The following is a 17,330-nucleotide window of genomic DNA, read 5'->3' as shown; positions in this document are numbered from 1 at the left end:
ACAGTATCCTATAGGAAGAACACATGTGGCAATGTCTGAGGAACTGATAATTAGATCACCTGTACAATACTGAGGAAATCCTGAAAACATGACCTTTTTGGGGGTCCTGAGGACTGGAGTTGAGAAACACTGCTGTATAGTGTCCATCTTCATAAATAGTGTGAACAAGGAAGGCTTTTAGCAGAGAAGACCCATATTGAGGAGTGATGCAACATATTCCACAGGATGGATTTGAGAAAGGCTAAGGTAAGACTTTAGCTAAAGACCCTTTGACAAAGTGGTTCATAGACTGAAGACAGCTAAATCAACCCTTTCCCAAAATTGAAAGCTATGTGAGCACTCCTAACCTTTACAGGAAACGGATTTGCTATTCTTATCAGGAAAGGTGGCGCTTACATCAGTCAAACGGATCAGTGATCTATGGGCCTTGACTGTCAAAGAGCCTTATTTATCCTTCCATGAGGATAAAGTGATATTAAGGACTCTGGGTTTTTTTCAGGCCCAATTGGTTATTTTTTCTCAATATGAATCAGGTAAATGTCCTGCCGGCCTTCTGTGCTGAACCTACCTGGGAGGAGGAAAGGTGCTCGTAGACACCAGATGTGGGGCAGTGTCTGAGAATAGACCCATCCCAGCTGAGAGTTTGGACCGATCAGTTGTCTGTGCTCACACAGATCCCAAAGAAAGGGAGAAATCCCCCCAGCCCACCATATCTAGGTGAACGAGAGACCCTGTTATCACTTCATATAAAAGTGAAGGTCTCTGTCCAGAAAACATCAGACTCACTATACCGGAGCCACAGAAACATCAGGGGCAGAAGATGCGGTATCTGGCTGAGAGCATCGGCACATGGAGCACACAACACACCTACTGTGTAAGAAGAACCTCTCTATGGAGAAGACTTTTCCTCCTGTCCTTCAGTTTTTATTTCTGGTCTTTCCCACCCCTAATAAATCCTGCTCTTCCCCCGTATGTATATGGCTGCTGTGTGAGGATACCCAAGGAAGCCAGAAGTTATTATGTTATTATGGAGATCTAACAGCAGCACATATCTATCCAACCAATAAAGTATTTTTCTCTACATCTCTTTGTAGTCTTTAAAAAACAGACAAGGGGGAGGAGCTTAGGTCCTCCTTCTTATAGGGTTTGTACAAAATTTGAATTAACTCTCCAAAGCATGTGGTTGGGGAATAAATCCCCATGTCTATATGTGCTGCTGTTAGGACTACAGGAAAGGAGAACAGCATAATAAATCCTACCTGTCTGCAGTCATATTGACTGTAACAGGTCAGTGTAATGTAAGTATGAAGTCAGTTGTAAACACGCAGAGCACACGGATGTGAGAACTAGTCCGTCTGGATAAGTCCTTTATATATTCCTCTATGAGCTCCACACATCAGCAGTCCTCCTATTACTCCTGTTCTAGACTCCTGGCTGCTACATTGTAACAAACTGCTGCTGTGTGAGCCAGACAACGTGATGGCTTCTCAGCCTCTGAATGGCAATGTTTTCATTAACTGACAGCAAGCAGAGATTTTGAAATCAGTGAAGAAAGACAAAACATATCAGGAAGTTGTAAAAGCTTTATTTCCATAAGATTCACAACTTCTTGTAGATCCGTGTAGATACCGCCGGATACTTTCTCATCTTAGACTTAGTTATTTGCTGTTTGGCTACTTGCAGAAGTAACGGTCGTTCCGATCCAACTGACATGTAAGTCCTCTCGCACACGGGCAGTAATCCGGGTAGAGCCCATTAATAATCTGAAGAAAGAGATGATAGGGTTAATGAAGACCCTTGTGACTCCTAACCACATCCGCTAGTCTTTAGTCCATGTAGACGGACTGATGTCGCTGTGGGGCGTCTTACATCAGAGTTTGTGTTTTTAACGCACAAATGTCATCTGATTGCAATCAGTGTTTTTTATGGGGGAGAAAAAAACGGAAGGCGGTCAAGATGATGTCATTTAAACCTCCCATTAAATTCAATGGGTGCGTAAATAAAGCAGAAGTTACTCCCTCGCCGTACAGGGGCGTTTATTTTAAATACATTCATTGATATTAATGTGTAATTCTGGTCCGAGAATCAAAAAATAAAGACTTGATAAAGACTGCTAAAGTCGGAGCGTCGCCTGCTGTATGGAGCAATAACACTTTATATTCCTTTGCTCCACCATTGATGCTGCCATTTGCTTCTCCACTGGATGTACTACGCTGGGGACTAAGGATCCGAGGTCCCTTAAGTGGCTGTTGCACACATCTCTTCCGTGGCCTCTTTTTTGTGCATACGGAGGGGTGCTGGGGGACTTTCTTTTTGTTACATAGAATCAAAAAATAAGACATTCAATCTGTTAAAATTAATATAAAAAACCGCACATAAATAAACTCATCGCCTTTAAGGACTCACGCGGCACACGCAGTATTAGTCCATGAAGAGCGCACCGTTGTTTCCGCCCGTGTATGTTGGATGTTTTTGCGCGTTTCTCTGCTTGCATATTGCGTCTGTATTCACTGTGGTTTCCAAATGCGCAAAAAAACAAAACGCAAGAAAGATGAACTGATGTCATTTTTTCCGCACTTCCTTGCAACAAGTTTAAAAAACGCTCTTTCCTGGTGATTTTGGTCTGTAAATCGGGGTGACAGCAGGACATCCGCATCACATATCTACATCTGACTCCACCCATGCAGATCAGCCGTGTTGTGCGGACAGGGGATACGGCGGTGTGAATGGGCCCTGATTGCTCCAAGTTTTGTCCAAATTCTGTCCGTTTCACACTTGAGCATTAACCTCCTCCGTGTGAATAATATCGCGGCTCCTCAGCACAGGTTTTGGCCGCGCAGCTTGTAGAGACGGAACACGAGGATTTAGGGGGCGACAAAGATTGTGGTAATTTGTAGTAGAGGCTCCTGTCACCTCACTGCTGCGGGTACAAGTACCGGGTGTGTAGGTATTCATACACTGCCAGGAGGAGTAACAGAGGAACCACTGCATGTAGAGCTCTAAGATAAGAGGCTGCAGGAGGCTTATTTTGTGGGCGATGCAAATATTTAGTAAAACCGACAATGAAGGGAAATAACCGTATTTGTGCTATTAGGAGTGGGGGCTGAAGAATCACCACATGTTCTATTTACGTGTCGCATGAGAACAGGACATGTAATCTGTGGTGCACGCACATCACACAACACACGGATGGGGCGCCCATGTGATGGGAGCGGCACCTGGGAATTCTGGGCACAACGAAGGGAGAAGCAGATACATCAGCCGCTTACAGATACTCACCAGAGGGTTACAGGTCGCATTTTTTGCTGCTTTTGGTTCACATTTATTTGTAGGAACACGGAACTCTGTGGATGTCCTACGACAACACCCACTGTCACATTCTGCACTTAGAGAACAGAAATCTCCATTGTCCTAAATATAAAAGAGAGACATAAATGTGATGTGATTGGAATTCTCTTTGTCTCGTTGTTCTCCTTCCTGAGATCGGCCACAATTATTACTTCACACCGGGAAGGAGAGGCTGTTAGGGACAGTTCAGACGGTTGTTCCCCATCTGTGCTGTCCGTGTATTTCACGGCACACGGACCCATATATGACAATCAGGCTCTTCACATGAGTGTTATTTCACGTGGATCCTGTCCTGTTCCGGTCCGTGTCATGGATGAGCAGGATATGTAATGTCCGCTACCCGCCGCTCAGACATCACATGGACGTACATCCGCGTGCGGTCCGCTGCGAGTTGGGCCCTAGATTGTCACACACAACTCACAAACATCCTACCAATATATGTAGCAAGGTCTGCAGCACACCAAAAGCGTAAATGCCAAATAGGCTGAGGCAATAATAAAAGTATGCAAAAGCCAGCAAGAGGACAGAACCCCGAACCTCTGTAGGGGTCATCCAATGCGGTGATCAGCGAGTGGCAGCATGAATGGTGCAAATATTAAAACTCTCTTTATTCCTCCACTAAAATTGCGCCGATTCGGCGGCCTTGGTCTTTGCCGAGCTCCATGTATGCCGCCACTCGCTGATTACTACATGGGATACCTCACAAGCATCCGTCTGAGCGCACACTTAGACCTCTATCATTTAGTGTTATGGCTCTTCTTTCCCTATAGAGGTTCTGTTGGGAACAACGCCTCCATAAACAGGAATAAGGCGCGATCACACGGACTTTGTGGCGATTTTTTATAGCGCAAAAGTCAATAGTACCTTTTAATGTTAAAAACACATTGCATAAAAATAACAGTTTTGTGCTTTGCGATGCAATAAAAAGGAGGCTCCATAGGGAAACACGGGAGATTGAAAAAAACAAGAAATATATTTTTTTAATGCAACATCGCAGAGTGAAAACCTTACCAATATGAGGGAAACCATTGAAAATCATTGATTTCATAATTCTGCTATTTTACTCCCTCCGCGTTGGACTGAAATCGTGCGATTTTACCGCCCATGAGAAACCCCACTAAGAGCTGTATGAGAACGGCACCCGGATTATTTTGTCAGTGCTTATAGCTCTACTCTTACTAGATGGGGTCTCTAATAAAGGTGCATTCGGTGCATAGTTATAACATAATGGGATTGTAGGAGAGATGCCTGTATATGGGGGTCATGGAGTAATGCTTCCCTCCAGCTGCTCCTCCGCCATTGTAAAACATAACAGAAATACTCGGGGGCCGGACTCCGATGAGAGATGGCGGTGCTACATGGGTGGATGGTCCTAAGGAGCGCAGAGAGTATGGCGCCATATGGTACTGTGTGTAGAAGTAAAGGAAATCTTTACTAACAGTGCATTTCATGTTGTCTTGACAGCTCTATATGGGGGTTATTTAGTCCCCATATGGTGATATTAGAAGCTATATGGGGGGTCATTTAGACCCAATATGGTGATATTAGAAGCTATATGGGGGTTATTTAGTCCCCATATGGTGATATTAGGAGCTATATGGGGGGTTATTTAGTCCCCATATGGTGATATTAGAAGCTATATGGGGGTTATTTAGTCCCGGTGATATTAGAAGCTATATGGGAGATTATTTTGTCCCCATATGGTGATATTAGAAGCTATATGGGGGTTATTTATTCCCCATATGGTGATATTAGGAGCTATATGGGGGTTATTTAGTCCCGGTGATATTAGAAGCTATATGGGAGATTATTTTGTCCCCATATGGTGATATTAGAAGCTATATGGGAGATTATTTCGTCCCCATATGGTGATATTGGAAGCTATATGGGGGGTTATTTAGTCCCCATATGGTGATATTGGAAGCTATATGGGAGATTATTTCGTCCCCATATGGTGATATTGGAAGCTATATGGGGGGTTATTTAGTCCCCATATGGTGATATTGGAAGCTATATGGCGGGTTATTTAGTCCCCATATGGTGATATTGGAAGCTATATGGGAGATTATTTCGTCCCCATATGGTGATATTGGAAGCTATATGGGGGGTTATTTAGTCCCCATATGGTGATATTGGAAGCTATATGGGGGGTTATTTAGTCCCCATATGGTGATATTGGAAGCTATATGGGAGGTCACTCCGAAACTATATGGGGGTTATTTAGTCCCCATATGGTGATATTAGAAGCTATATGGGAGATTATTTCGTCCCCATATGGTTATATTGGAAGCTATATGGGGGGTTATTTAGTCCCCATATGGTGATATTAGAAGCTATATGGGAGATTATTTCGTCCCCATATGGTTATATTGGAAGCTATATGGGAGATTATTTCGTCCCCATATGGTGATATTGGAAGCTATATGGGAGGTCACTCCGAAACTATATGTGGGGTTATTTAGTCCCCATATGGTGATATTGGAAGCTATATGGGGGTTATTTAGTCCCCATATGGTGATATTAGAAGCTATATGGGGGTTATTTAGTCCCCATATGGTGATATTAGAAGCTATATGGGGCATTATTCAGTCCCCATATGGTGATATTGGAAGCTATATGGGAGATTATTTCGTCCCCATATAGTGATATTGGAAGCTATATGGGGGGTTATTTAGTCCCCATATGGTGATAGTGGAAGCTATATGGGAGGTCACTCCGAAACTATATGTGGGGTTATTTAGTCTCCATATGGTGATATTAGAAGCTATATGGGGGGTTATTTAGTCCCCATATGGTGATATTAGAAGCTATATGGGGGTTATTTAGTCCCCGTGATATTAGAAGCTATATGAGGGGTTATTTAGTCCCGATATGGTGATATTAGAAGCTATATGGGGGTTATTTAGTCCCCATATGGTGATATTAGAAGCTATATGGGGGTTATTTAGTCCCCGTGATATTAGAAGCTATATGAGGGGTTATTTAGTCCCGATATGGTGATATTGGAAGCTATATGGGGGTTATTTAGTCCCCATATGGTGATATTAGAAGCTATATAGGGGGTTATTTAGTTTCCATATGGTGATATTAGGAGCTATATGGGGGGTTATTTAGTCCCTATATGGTGATATTAGAAGCTATATGGGGGTTATTTAGTCTCCATATGGTGATATTAGGAGCTATATGAGGGGTTATTTAGTCCCCATATGGTGATATTAGAAGCTATATGGGGGTTATTTAGTCCCCATATGGTGATATTAGAAGCTATATGGGGGTTATTTAGTCCCCATATGGTGATATTAGAAGCTATATGGGGGGTTATTTATTAGTAAAGTGGGTGAGTGTTAAGCGAGAATGTCTGATGAAAATTAAGACATAGTAGAAATAACAGAAACATGGCCTGATGATAAGTGCGATTGGGGTGAATTTACAGGGTTACAATCTCTTCAGAAGTGACCATGGGAACAAGAAAGGGGGGGGGGGGATGTTTGTATGTTAAATCCTACTTAATACAAGAAAACAAAAATCAGCGCCTACTCACACACAACGATTTTCAAAAGAATGTGAGTTACTTTTAAGTACTCACCTGGTGCTCGGCCAAAACTCCTGTCCAGGAGATTGACCGACACCTTATATCCAAGTTGGCTTGTAACGTCTCTGGAGTCCCGGATCCGATTACCGGAGAGCGTCTCTGGGGTTTACAGCCGTGACAGGCTGTTTGCATACCTCTCGTGTCAAATGGAAAAATTTCCCCGGCACTCGTCGGTTCCAGCAGAAATAGAGGACACAATGTCCGTGAATAACTTTAAATAATTTATTCATTCGTCCGCTACGCGTTTCTGCGGGTTATCCCTGCGGTTGTCGAGGCTACAAGAAGATATAGGTGTAGAAGATGATCTACTCCTGATCCCTGTTATGTAGGGCCTCCCCATTGGGCCCCCGATCCGGCCCTGTACTTACTTACTCTCTCCACCGCTCAGCAGTGAACACTTATTTTATTTGCTTTTTGTGTTTTAAACTACTAAACAAAACTTTTACATCCATGTGTCATGTATGATAGAGCCAGTCTGTGTCCCAGATGCCAAGTTAGAGCGTTAGCCACAGCTAGAACATAGGCCATGAAGTGTTCCCCGGGCATTGTTCTGGGGCATAGTGCCACCCTGTGCCTTTCTTGATAGAAGAAGCTCAAGTTTTTCATTTTTTCATTTTGTTGTTTTAAGCATTAAGCTGTGAAATCCATATAGGAAATATATGGTGTAAAATGTAACAATTCAAAGCCCGTGTGAATGAGACCTTATACTGAATATGTGGAGGAGAAACCAGGACAGCAGCTGGTGACAGGTACTCACCGGGCCGAGACATTCCTGAGGGTGGCGTTTTGGTCCACATTCAGCAGCTGCCTCGCGAGAGGTACTCCTGAAGCAACACCCGCTATTACACAGGTCACTAGAATAACATGAATCTCCATCGTTCTAAATATAAAACAGAGGAGAGATAAGTTTTAGGAATCCATTTATAAGGTCTCACATTTATGTCACATAAAGAAGTGCGTTTTCTAAAAATTACTGACACATCATAGGGACACGCAAAAAGTTTTGATCGCTGGGGGTGCAGATGCTGAGACCCCACTGATTGCTAGAATAAAGCAGCTAAAGCCTCATCCCAGCGCTGTCACTGCTGGTTCGCTGAGGATGGGCCTTAGTCTTTATATTGAGCCCGTCTTCAGCCAGATAGCAGGGACAGCACTGATGAGATCTTTAGCTGACTTGTTCTAGTGATGGGTTGGGGTCTCGGCACTCAGACCCCCAGTGTACAGAAACCTTTGACAAGTCCATATGTAATGACAAAACTATATGAAATCCCATTTAGGGCCCATTCACACCTGCATTTAGGGCTTCAGCCACAATTCTGTTTCTCTTTCATTTTTGGAGCGGAAAAGTGAAATTAAAATGGAAATAATCATTTCCATTTTTTTCTTATTGATTTTATTGGGTTTTCAAATTAAAGGAAAACAAACGGAAAAAATCGATGTTACCTCCATATCATTAGGTTTACATTTTTTAAAAATTAACAAATAGCGCTGCAGACGGCATTACTTGTTCCAGTGGGGAAAAAAGAAACCAACGAAACAGAAGCAGATAGAAAGCTTTCCGTTTTTTGAAAACCAATTGAAATCAAGGAGAAAAAAAGGGAACTTTTATTTACATTTTCAATTTGTTTCTCTGCTCTTAAAACAGAATTGTGACAGAAGCCCTAAGCGCCGGTGTGAATGGGCCCTCACACCACTGAAGAGTATTCGCATCCAGGGAAAGCATTCTGCACATTGAGGGTACATTTACACATAGCGGAAATGCTGCATCACCTGACCAGCGGCGCTGCGCCCACTAGAGACCGCCGAATGAAGGGGTACGCTGCAGTGCAAGGAAGTGCGAGGTGAGAGGGAGAACTGTGTGAGCCGCTATGTGTAAACATCCCCTAATTACCACTCAGCCCAGCTGATAGTGGGCAGAGCTGACAGGCACACACTGTGATTTAGGAATGCTCTTTATAACTTGTGTTAATCATCGTGATTGGCTGGGCGATAAAATTGGGTCCAGTTTTGCTAAATTGGATTGGATCATCCTGATCTAATTTTTGCAAAAATTGCCAAATTATTAACTTCCTACTTAGAGGAGAGGGGACGGGTGTGCTGGTGCTGTGCGGCTGCCCTGCAGTGCTGGAGATCTAGATTTCCATCAGCAGTGCTGCCCACTGGGCCACCACCACCTCCACTGTTGTTCCAGGGACATTTTGAAGGCCAAATTAGAGAACCCGATTTTTGCTGCCTTTGATTTTAATGAAGGTTGGAAGAGGGAGTCTCAATTTGGCAATTATTTTTTTTAAATCGGGTCAGTCGGTCACTGCAAAACCAATTACAGTTAAATCTCTAGATTTGTTGGTAATCCGTCTGAAAGCAATCAGCCAAACATGAAACCAATGAAAGTCGAGGTAATTGTTTCCATAGCAATCAATGTAAATCCAATTAATTTGTTCTAGACATTCCAGAAAACACACCCCGCCTCCCAGCAAGAGATTGCTCTAATTGGCTAAATTATGACTAGCAAGCAGAGGTTTGTTACAAAAGAGTTAAAACAGACAGAAGGAAAGGCAAATAATTATAGTAAAGTAATTGTATTATGATTGAAAAGTATATAGGAGAGGAAAAATGTATTGTATAAGGAGCAGAGTCAGATAATCAGTTACCATAAACCCATCATATAATCTCCATGTAGATACGTGTAATACAGTTACTTTATTGTAATTATTTGCCTTTCCTTCTGTCTGTTTTAACTTTTTTGTAACAAACCTCTGCTTGCTAGTCATAACGTGATGCAATTAACTTCTGAACACACCCACCACACCATTCCCCAGTCGTTCCCCCTCTTGACAAGCTAGCACACACAGGTATTGCTTTTTTGACTTTAATTTGTTTTCTGTCTATAAATGTTTTGCGTATCTCATACCTCAGAGCTGTTGACAAAGGCTATCGTAGCCGAAATACGTTCAGCGCGGACCTGTGAGCTGTATGCTTTCTATTCAATAAAGGACATTTTTTTTAATGGTAGCAGCTCCTCTCCACTTCTACTTTTCTCAACTGGTCACTAAGGGGTAAAGATACAGGGCACCTAATTACCCTGATCAACCCAGTCCCTTGGCAAGACTCCTATATATGATGCACACTAGACCTTAAGTCTCTCTACTCTACTATCCCAAATGATCTAGGGATTAAGGCAGTTGAACACTTTCTGAGTGGAGATTTTCTAACATCGCACCAACAAAAACTTTTTATTTACCAAGTTTGCACCCAGCTATGCCAACCTTTTTCTGGGTGCATCTGAAGAAAGTAATTTTAATGATTCCTGCATTGTATTTTTTAGGGGATTTATTGACGATATCTTATTGACCTGGAATGGGGACTTGGAGGATTTAACATCTTTTATTGTTAATTTGAATAAAAACAACTGGCCTCGAGTTTTCTGGTACTATGAACCCTGTTAGTGCGGCCTTCTTAGACTTGGAATTATTTATTCCTAAAGGTAACATCCAAACTAAACCCCATTTTAAGACCACTGATTTAAATAGTTACCGAAACTCTTGCAGCGAAGAACTGGAAAACTAATATCCAGTATGGACTGTTAAAAATGGATTAAGAGAAACTGTTCTTCTACCCGAACGGACAGTGAACAGGCCAAAATCAGGAAAACAAGATTTAAGAATAAGGGGTATCCTAAAACACTTATTGCATCGGCATATACAAAAGCCTTGGAAGAAGATCACCATGGTGACAAAAATAGAAAAGACATGATTCCGAAGAAAAATGACTTTAGTTTGAAAACTCTGTTCATTACCCGCTACAACTCCCAGCATGCCTCTATAAAATACATGCTTTTTAAGCAATGTGGAATCCTAAAAGGAGACCCCTTTTTACTTAACGATACCCCAGATAACCCTAAAGTTGTTTTCCACAAAAAGAACCCTAAAAACATCCTTGCAACTTTGTGTCAGGATCCGCGGCCCGCGGGTCCTCCGTGCCCACATCTCTGGTCATGTCACCCAGCATTTAAACGTCTATGCGCTCCTGACCTTGCCAGTGTTAGTGTGGTCTTCCTGCTGTACCCGCGTTTCCTTGTATTTGACTCCTGTTTTGATTCTCTGCTTTCTGGACCCAACTTGCCTTTGCCTGACCCTTTGTACTGCGTACCCTCCTGTTGCCGACCTGGATAGCTTGGCTTGCCTGAGTGTTTCGTTTGTTCCAGTGTCTGTCTGTTGTCTGTCCCCATGTCCCACTTCCCTAGTGAGTGTAGGGACCATCGCCCAGTTGTCGCCCTGGGGCAAGTAGGTAGGGACAGGGGTTGCGAGCGGTTTTCAGGGACTTCCAGTATCCCGGTTCCTTGACACATTGTGTTCTCACATTAATCTACCTACTTTGAAAAACACATTTCTGAAACCCTTCATAGGCTCCTTAGATGTGGCTTGTAAAGGTGCAACTGCTGTCCGTATGTGCAACATGGAAGAAAGGAGATTCCTATAAACCCGGATCAGGACCCAATTAAATAATGGCCGTTTTTAAACTGTGGAGTAAGCGATGTCATTTATCTTGTTGAGCCCCGTGTGGCCTTAAGTATATCCGAAGAATTATAAATGCTTTAAGAACACATTTTATCATTTCTAACAGATATACAAAACATAGTGTTTCTCGATAATTTTTACATGTCCTCGACAGATACGTGACAGAACTCTGTGTCACCCCAATGAAATATGTAAAGTCAAGGTTATTCTCACGATTAAAGTCAAAAGAAATGTCCTGGATTTTCAGACTTTATACTTTTGTTCCAAATTTCTTAATGAAGTCCTAGAGAAATAGTAATTTATTGTTATTTTTATCATGTTCCCGATATATTTATATATTTCTATCAATATTATCTTTTTTATATCTTTTACATGACTCCTTTCATGCACCCATGATGTATTATGACCCTGCGTGGTGCTGTAGTGACATCATCACGCTCTTGGACCTCACACGGCTGCGCACACTGGGCACTTGCCCCCAGATGGAACACAATTAGTCTGCGGTGCCATGGTGTGCTAGACACTAGCATCCATGCTCCGTGTGGCTGCCTTTGATAACTTGTCCATGTCCACCGGTGTCATTCGGTGGGGCGTGCCGCCTGATGGTTCCACCATTGTGGTGAGTCTTTATAAATATCTCTCTCTCCTTTATGTCAAATTCTTCATGATAAAGGTGCATGTTAGCACCAGAACGTGTTGCATCTAACCTTGTGCTCCTTACCCCACTCCTTGTTACCGGATTACAGAATTTTATCACTGATCATTTAGACTTCTCCCTGATGTGTTTGGTCTAAGAAAAGGGGGTGGGGAATGGGGGGGGGGGGGTATTCTTAAGCTAGGGTCTGTACCCCCTCCTCTTCATGTAAGTCATTTAGCCTAATTCTCCTACTAACTCTTTAAAGTGCAGAGAATTTAAAGGGGTTAATAGTGCTGATCATTCACTCGGCTAATTGCAGCTATTGCCCGCAGTTGTCAGCTGTAATAAACAGCTGTAGTCCACTCTGTATGAAGAGAGGTCACCCTGCGATCTCTCTTCATACTTACCCCAACGCTGCAGGACGTAAATGTACATCCTGGAGCATTAAGGGGTTAAGTTATATACATCAACAATGCCTTGAGGGTCAGATGTCTTAACCTGAGCATCATGAAGAAAGAGTTTGCATGTTTTAGCTGTACGAGTTTTTGCTTGTTTCACTAATGTAGATCCAGTTTTATCGCCTTGCCAGTAGTATGTTAATAGTTAGAAATGAGCAAACGTACTCGTTTAGGGCGATTTCGCAATCAAGCATCGCTTTTTTTCGAGTAACTGACTACTCGGGCGAAAAGATTCGGGGGGTGCCGGGGGTGAGCGGGGGGTTGCAGAGGGGAGTTTGGGGGGAGGGGGAAGAGAGAGAGCTCCCCCCTGTTGCCCACTAACCCCCGCTCCACCACGCCGCCCCCCGAATCTTTTCACCCGAGTAGTCAGTTACTTGAAAAAAGCGATGCTCGAAATGGCCCTAAACGAGTATGTTCGTTGATCTCTATTAATAGTAATTCTCCTAGAGCTAGGTCATGTTCATAGACATGAAGCTCCTGGAGTTGCTGGTGTAGGGCCAATATCTCTCTAGCTCTATCCAAGGAGTAGGATGCTTTGTTTAATCAGTGCAATGTGCATAGTTGTGAGGACAGTAATAAGTCGTTGCTATGTTTTTTATCGTAAGATGCTTGCTTGATAAAATGACCCTTGATAGTAGCTTTAGGTGTGCACCAGAGTTGGGTTAGAAACCTCAGCATTGCCATTGAGATTTAAGTAATCCAGGAGGTCCTGCAGTGACTGAAAGCCCATTCAGACAAAACGATTATCGGCCAAAATTAACTCAAAGGCGATCTTTTAAGCAATAATCGCTGTGTCTAAACACGCGGCCATTATGCACGGTTCGTGCACAATTCATTCATCGGTGATTTCTAGCAAGCTAGAAATCACCAATAACTCTTATCAGTGCTGCACGCTGATTTTCTTAGCAGGCAGCGCTGATACCATTCTTTCAGCTGATATCCCGCTGGGACTTCTCAGCAGAATACCAGCTGCAAGCTCTGAGAACTAAGCTGCTGTCAGCACTCCCGCTGCTTCTTAGAGCTATCAGCTCAGCGGGATACCGCTGATAACTCAGAGAGCAAAGCAGATATTTGCATATACAAAGCAGCTGCTGTTCTCAGAGTATCAGCGGTGTCCTGCTCCACCTGCATTTAACTCTTTAAGTAGCTAATTAGCTACTTAAGAGTTATGCAAAGATGATCGCTCAAAACTGTCACTGAAACTGTCATCTGAGAGATCATCTTACAGTGTAAATGCACCTTAAGGTATATATTTTGGGTGCTGTAATATGTAATTATTCAGGCACCAAGTAGCAGTGGGTGGTTGATTAAATTATTCTTAAAGTGTCCATGCTACCCCGGCATGCTTTGGCCAGGTTATGGTCGCTACTGTCGTAAATATAACATTTTTTTTATAAGGGTTTATGTCTATTAGAGTAAAATCAATTCTGCTGTGTACTTTTTGAGGATGTGGAAAAAAATGTATAATTTTTAAATATATAATGTATTAGTGGTCTGGATGGAGCAGTCGCAGGTCTCTGAGCTCTGTGAGATTCGGCCCTGCAAAGCGACAAGAAGAAGGAGACCTGAGAAAGGGAAAGCTTACAGAGACTCCCTTTGGCGATGGCTGCAAGGAGGAGAATGAAAACCGGACTGCAGGGGCTCACATCGTTCTGCACCACTCGTACAAGCGGAGGAGAAGAATAGACTGCCGGCACACAGGAGAAGTGGACCGGAGGACATCTTGAAGAAAAACAAGGGTAGGAGACCTTCTCCCATTCCCCCACTTTCGGGATCCCATAATGCGGCTGCAGCGGAAAATTGGGGATCAGGTCACAGCAGAGAGGCGCAGGCAGGAACTTCTAAAATGGTGCCTGCTTTCTCTGATGCAAGTAAAACTCCCGCCCTTTAATTACAGCAGCGACACTCCACAGCGATGGGGTCTCCTGCAAACCACCCAAAACCCCGAGCTGCAGGAAAGAGACTCTGATGCAGTCTCAGGAGACCCTGAAGACCCCATTCTAAGTATTTCTTGCTCTGAACAAGCAGCATCAGAACTGTTTATAAAAGAAATGATCCTAGCCCTGAGGGGGGGCGCTTCAAAGAGATTTATCATCTATCTCAACATTACTAAACTCTTACATGGCAGAGCTAGGAAATAGAGTAGAACATCTGGAAAGTAAAATGGTGCAAATCACACAACGATCTTATTGATGCACACTATAATGTGGTGGGAGAGTTAGAAGCATTAAAGTGCAAAGTGGCAGATATAGAAGACAGGAACAGGCACAGCAATCTAAAAAGCAGAGGAATTGCGTGGTCAATCCCGCGATCTGAGTTAAAAGAATTTATCCAGCAGCTCATAAAACATCTGCTGCCAGGCACCCCCTCAGAGGAAAGAATAATCGACAGAGCGCATAGACTGCCACATCCAAAATCAGCCTGATCATCTACCTAGAGACGTTATAGTGAGGATTCATTTTTTCCATATCAAGGAAACCATACTGTTCGCAGTTAGGAAGAATGCATCCCTGCCTGTACTATATAAGCAAATAAAACTTTTTACAGATCTTTCCCAGATGACTATTAAAACTAGGAAAAAGTTCTGCAATATCACCCTGGCCCTGCGGGACAACAAGATCCCTTACAAATGGAGATTCCCACCTAAAATGATTATAGCCAAAGAGTTCATTTTATACAAAATCCTGAAGACGGACAACAACTCTTGCAAAAGTGGAAAATTCAATTGTAAAACCTGAGCGCTCTGTCACGCCTTAATCCAGATTGGGTCAAAATCCTTAACCGCTTTATTAATAGGAGAGCCTTTCAATGTGCTCCTTGCTTCATGGTCTCTCACTATGAGGAGTCGCCTGTTGAAAATATTAAGGTTCCTTTCTTTAAGGTTTGATTTAAGAAGGTCCTGAGTCTTGCAATGGCTGGACATTTTTCCCCCTAAAACAAAGAAGGGTGTCCTTTTTTGATGACGTTTGAGCATTCAGAGAAGGACATTGTAGCTAAGATTCTCCAAAGTTTGTGGTTCCCCACCTGGTCAGGTGATTCTCCCCTATCCTGTCAATTTCCCCTATTTTTGAGGTATATTCTGACCGCTAATTTTTCCTCAGTAATACTGGAGCACATTCTGGAATGGGAACCTGAGAGAGTTTCTTCCCGCCGGACCATTTGGAACTGTTTGGAACTAGGTAATAAAAACCCATATATAAAACGGTAAACAGACCTGCCATCATGAGTATGAAACTTATGTCCTTTAACGTGAAGGGGCTTAATTCTCCATACAAACGAGCCTTCCTATGGAAAGATGCTTAAGCAGCTTGGGCAGACATTATTTGTTTGCAAGAGACTGACTTTACAAAAGAGAGACACCTAAGGTTGTCCCACCCCAAGTTTCCAATGATGTTTATGTCAAATACGGAAAAGAAGGCGAAGCCTGACCGCTGTGCTTAATGGCCGCTTGAGAGCAGAGCTCCGGCGGCAAGACACCTTCTGGAGGTCACAGCAGCTTCTTAAAGCAACGAAATGAGAAGAGTCGGAAGGGAGAGAGCCGCGGAACACGCTGGGACGCCGAGGGGAAGCGGAGGACAAGCCGGTATGCAGCGCTTCCTTAAAGAAAAAAGCCCCCGTTCACCGCTGTTCCCAGCCAAGATGGCGCCGGCTGCAGCTCACAGTAAGGAGGGGGAGGAGGGAGCTAGCTCCGATAATGAAGATGGGGAAACAGTCTCAAAGGGATTCATGAAGGATTTAATCATGAAAGCCCTGCAACCGATAATGTCTGAGCTGGGGGAGATAAAAGAAGACATAAGACACCTGGGGAGAAGAGTAGAGGAACTGGAGACATCCACGTCCTCTTTAACAAGCCACGCTTCTGAAATGGCCCAGATTCTGCAGCTGCATCAGGATCACCTTAACAGAGCCCTCTTGATGCAGGAGGACTTGGAAAATAGGAATAGGAGATGTAATATTCGCATCAAGGGGCTTCCGGAGTCTTGGGCCACGGAAAGTCTTTCTAAGGTAGCTAAAGAAATCTTCTCTTCCCTGCTTGGCCCAGAGAGGGCCGCCCCAATATCAATAGAACGGATTCACAGAGCCCTCAGGCCCCTCCCGGCGAACGCTGACCCGCCAAGGGACATAATTTGCAGTTTGTTGTCTTTTCAGGACGCGTTCGCCATTTTGAGAGCCGCCAGAAATTACAAAAATTTAAAATATGCCGAGGCTCCTCTGCAGATTTTTCAGGACCTTGCCCCTACCACCCTAACCAAACGTCGCCTACTTCGGCCACTGCTGGAGATACTCAAGGAAAAGGGTATTAAGTATGCTTGGCTGTTTCCATTCGGCCTGGGTTTCTCCCACAGGGGTCACAGGATAAATATCAGAGACCCTGGAGACCTGCAGGCGTGCTGGCGACTACTTGAAATAGAGCCGCTGGATCTCCCGAGTTGGTTGCCACTCCCGGGGCTGCCTGACCTACCAAAGCTTCCCTCCCCATCTGCTTGGACATCAGTTGGACCCGCTAAATCTCCCAGAAACAAAAAAAAGAAGAGTCGTGACAACACACCCGCGGGTGACTGAACCTTAAGCAGCAGTCTTTCAGTTGGATGCTTTTACCCAGAGCCCTTAGGGAGAGTTTGGTGATTCACCCTCTCTAAGCTATCCCAAAATGCTTGAAAACGTTTTGTATCTACGATAGGCTGAGGATCAGGCCAGGAAGTCTTTGTGTTTGGACTTGAGGTTCCGTAAAGAGCATCGGGTGGACTTGTTTGGACTTATAGTTGTCCAGTCGCTCG

The 17,330-nt window shown here is 43.6% G+C and overlaps 1 protein-coding gene across 1 annotated transcript in view; it reads right to left on the bottom strand.

Moving 5' to 3' along the window:
- Positions 1-1,565: 1,565 nt before the first annotated feature.
- Positions 1,566-17,330, bottom strand: part of LOC136614218 (leucine-rich colipase-like protein 1) — a 65,862-nt gene continuing 50,097 nt past the window's right edge. Inside the window, exons 4-6 of the mRNA XM_066594105.1 lie at positions 7,698-7,820; positions 3,280-3,411; positions 1,566-1,763 (exon numbers count right to left, since the gene is read on the bottom strand). Of these exons, the coding sequence (XP_066450202.1) occupies positions 1,674-1,763; positions 3,280-3,411; positions 7,698-7,820 (345 nt within the window). The 3' untranslated portion in view covers positions 1,566-1,673. The remainder of the gene's footprint in view (positions 1,764-3,279; positions 3,412-7,697; positions 7,821-17,330) is intronic.

This window comes from Eleutherodactylus coqui, chromosome 1 (genome assembly GCF_035609145.1).
Source record: "Eleutherodactylus coqui strain aEleCoq1 chromosome 1, aEleCoq1.hap1, whole genome shotgun sequence".
Classification (NCBI taxonomy): domain Eukaryota; kingdom Metazoa; phylum Chordata; class Amphibia; order Anura; family Eleutherodactylidae; genus Eleutherodactylus; species Eleutherodactylus coqui.
Note: the sequence above shows the minus strand (reverse complement) of the source record. Positions and strands in the feature narration are given on the sequence as shown.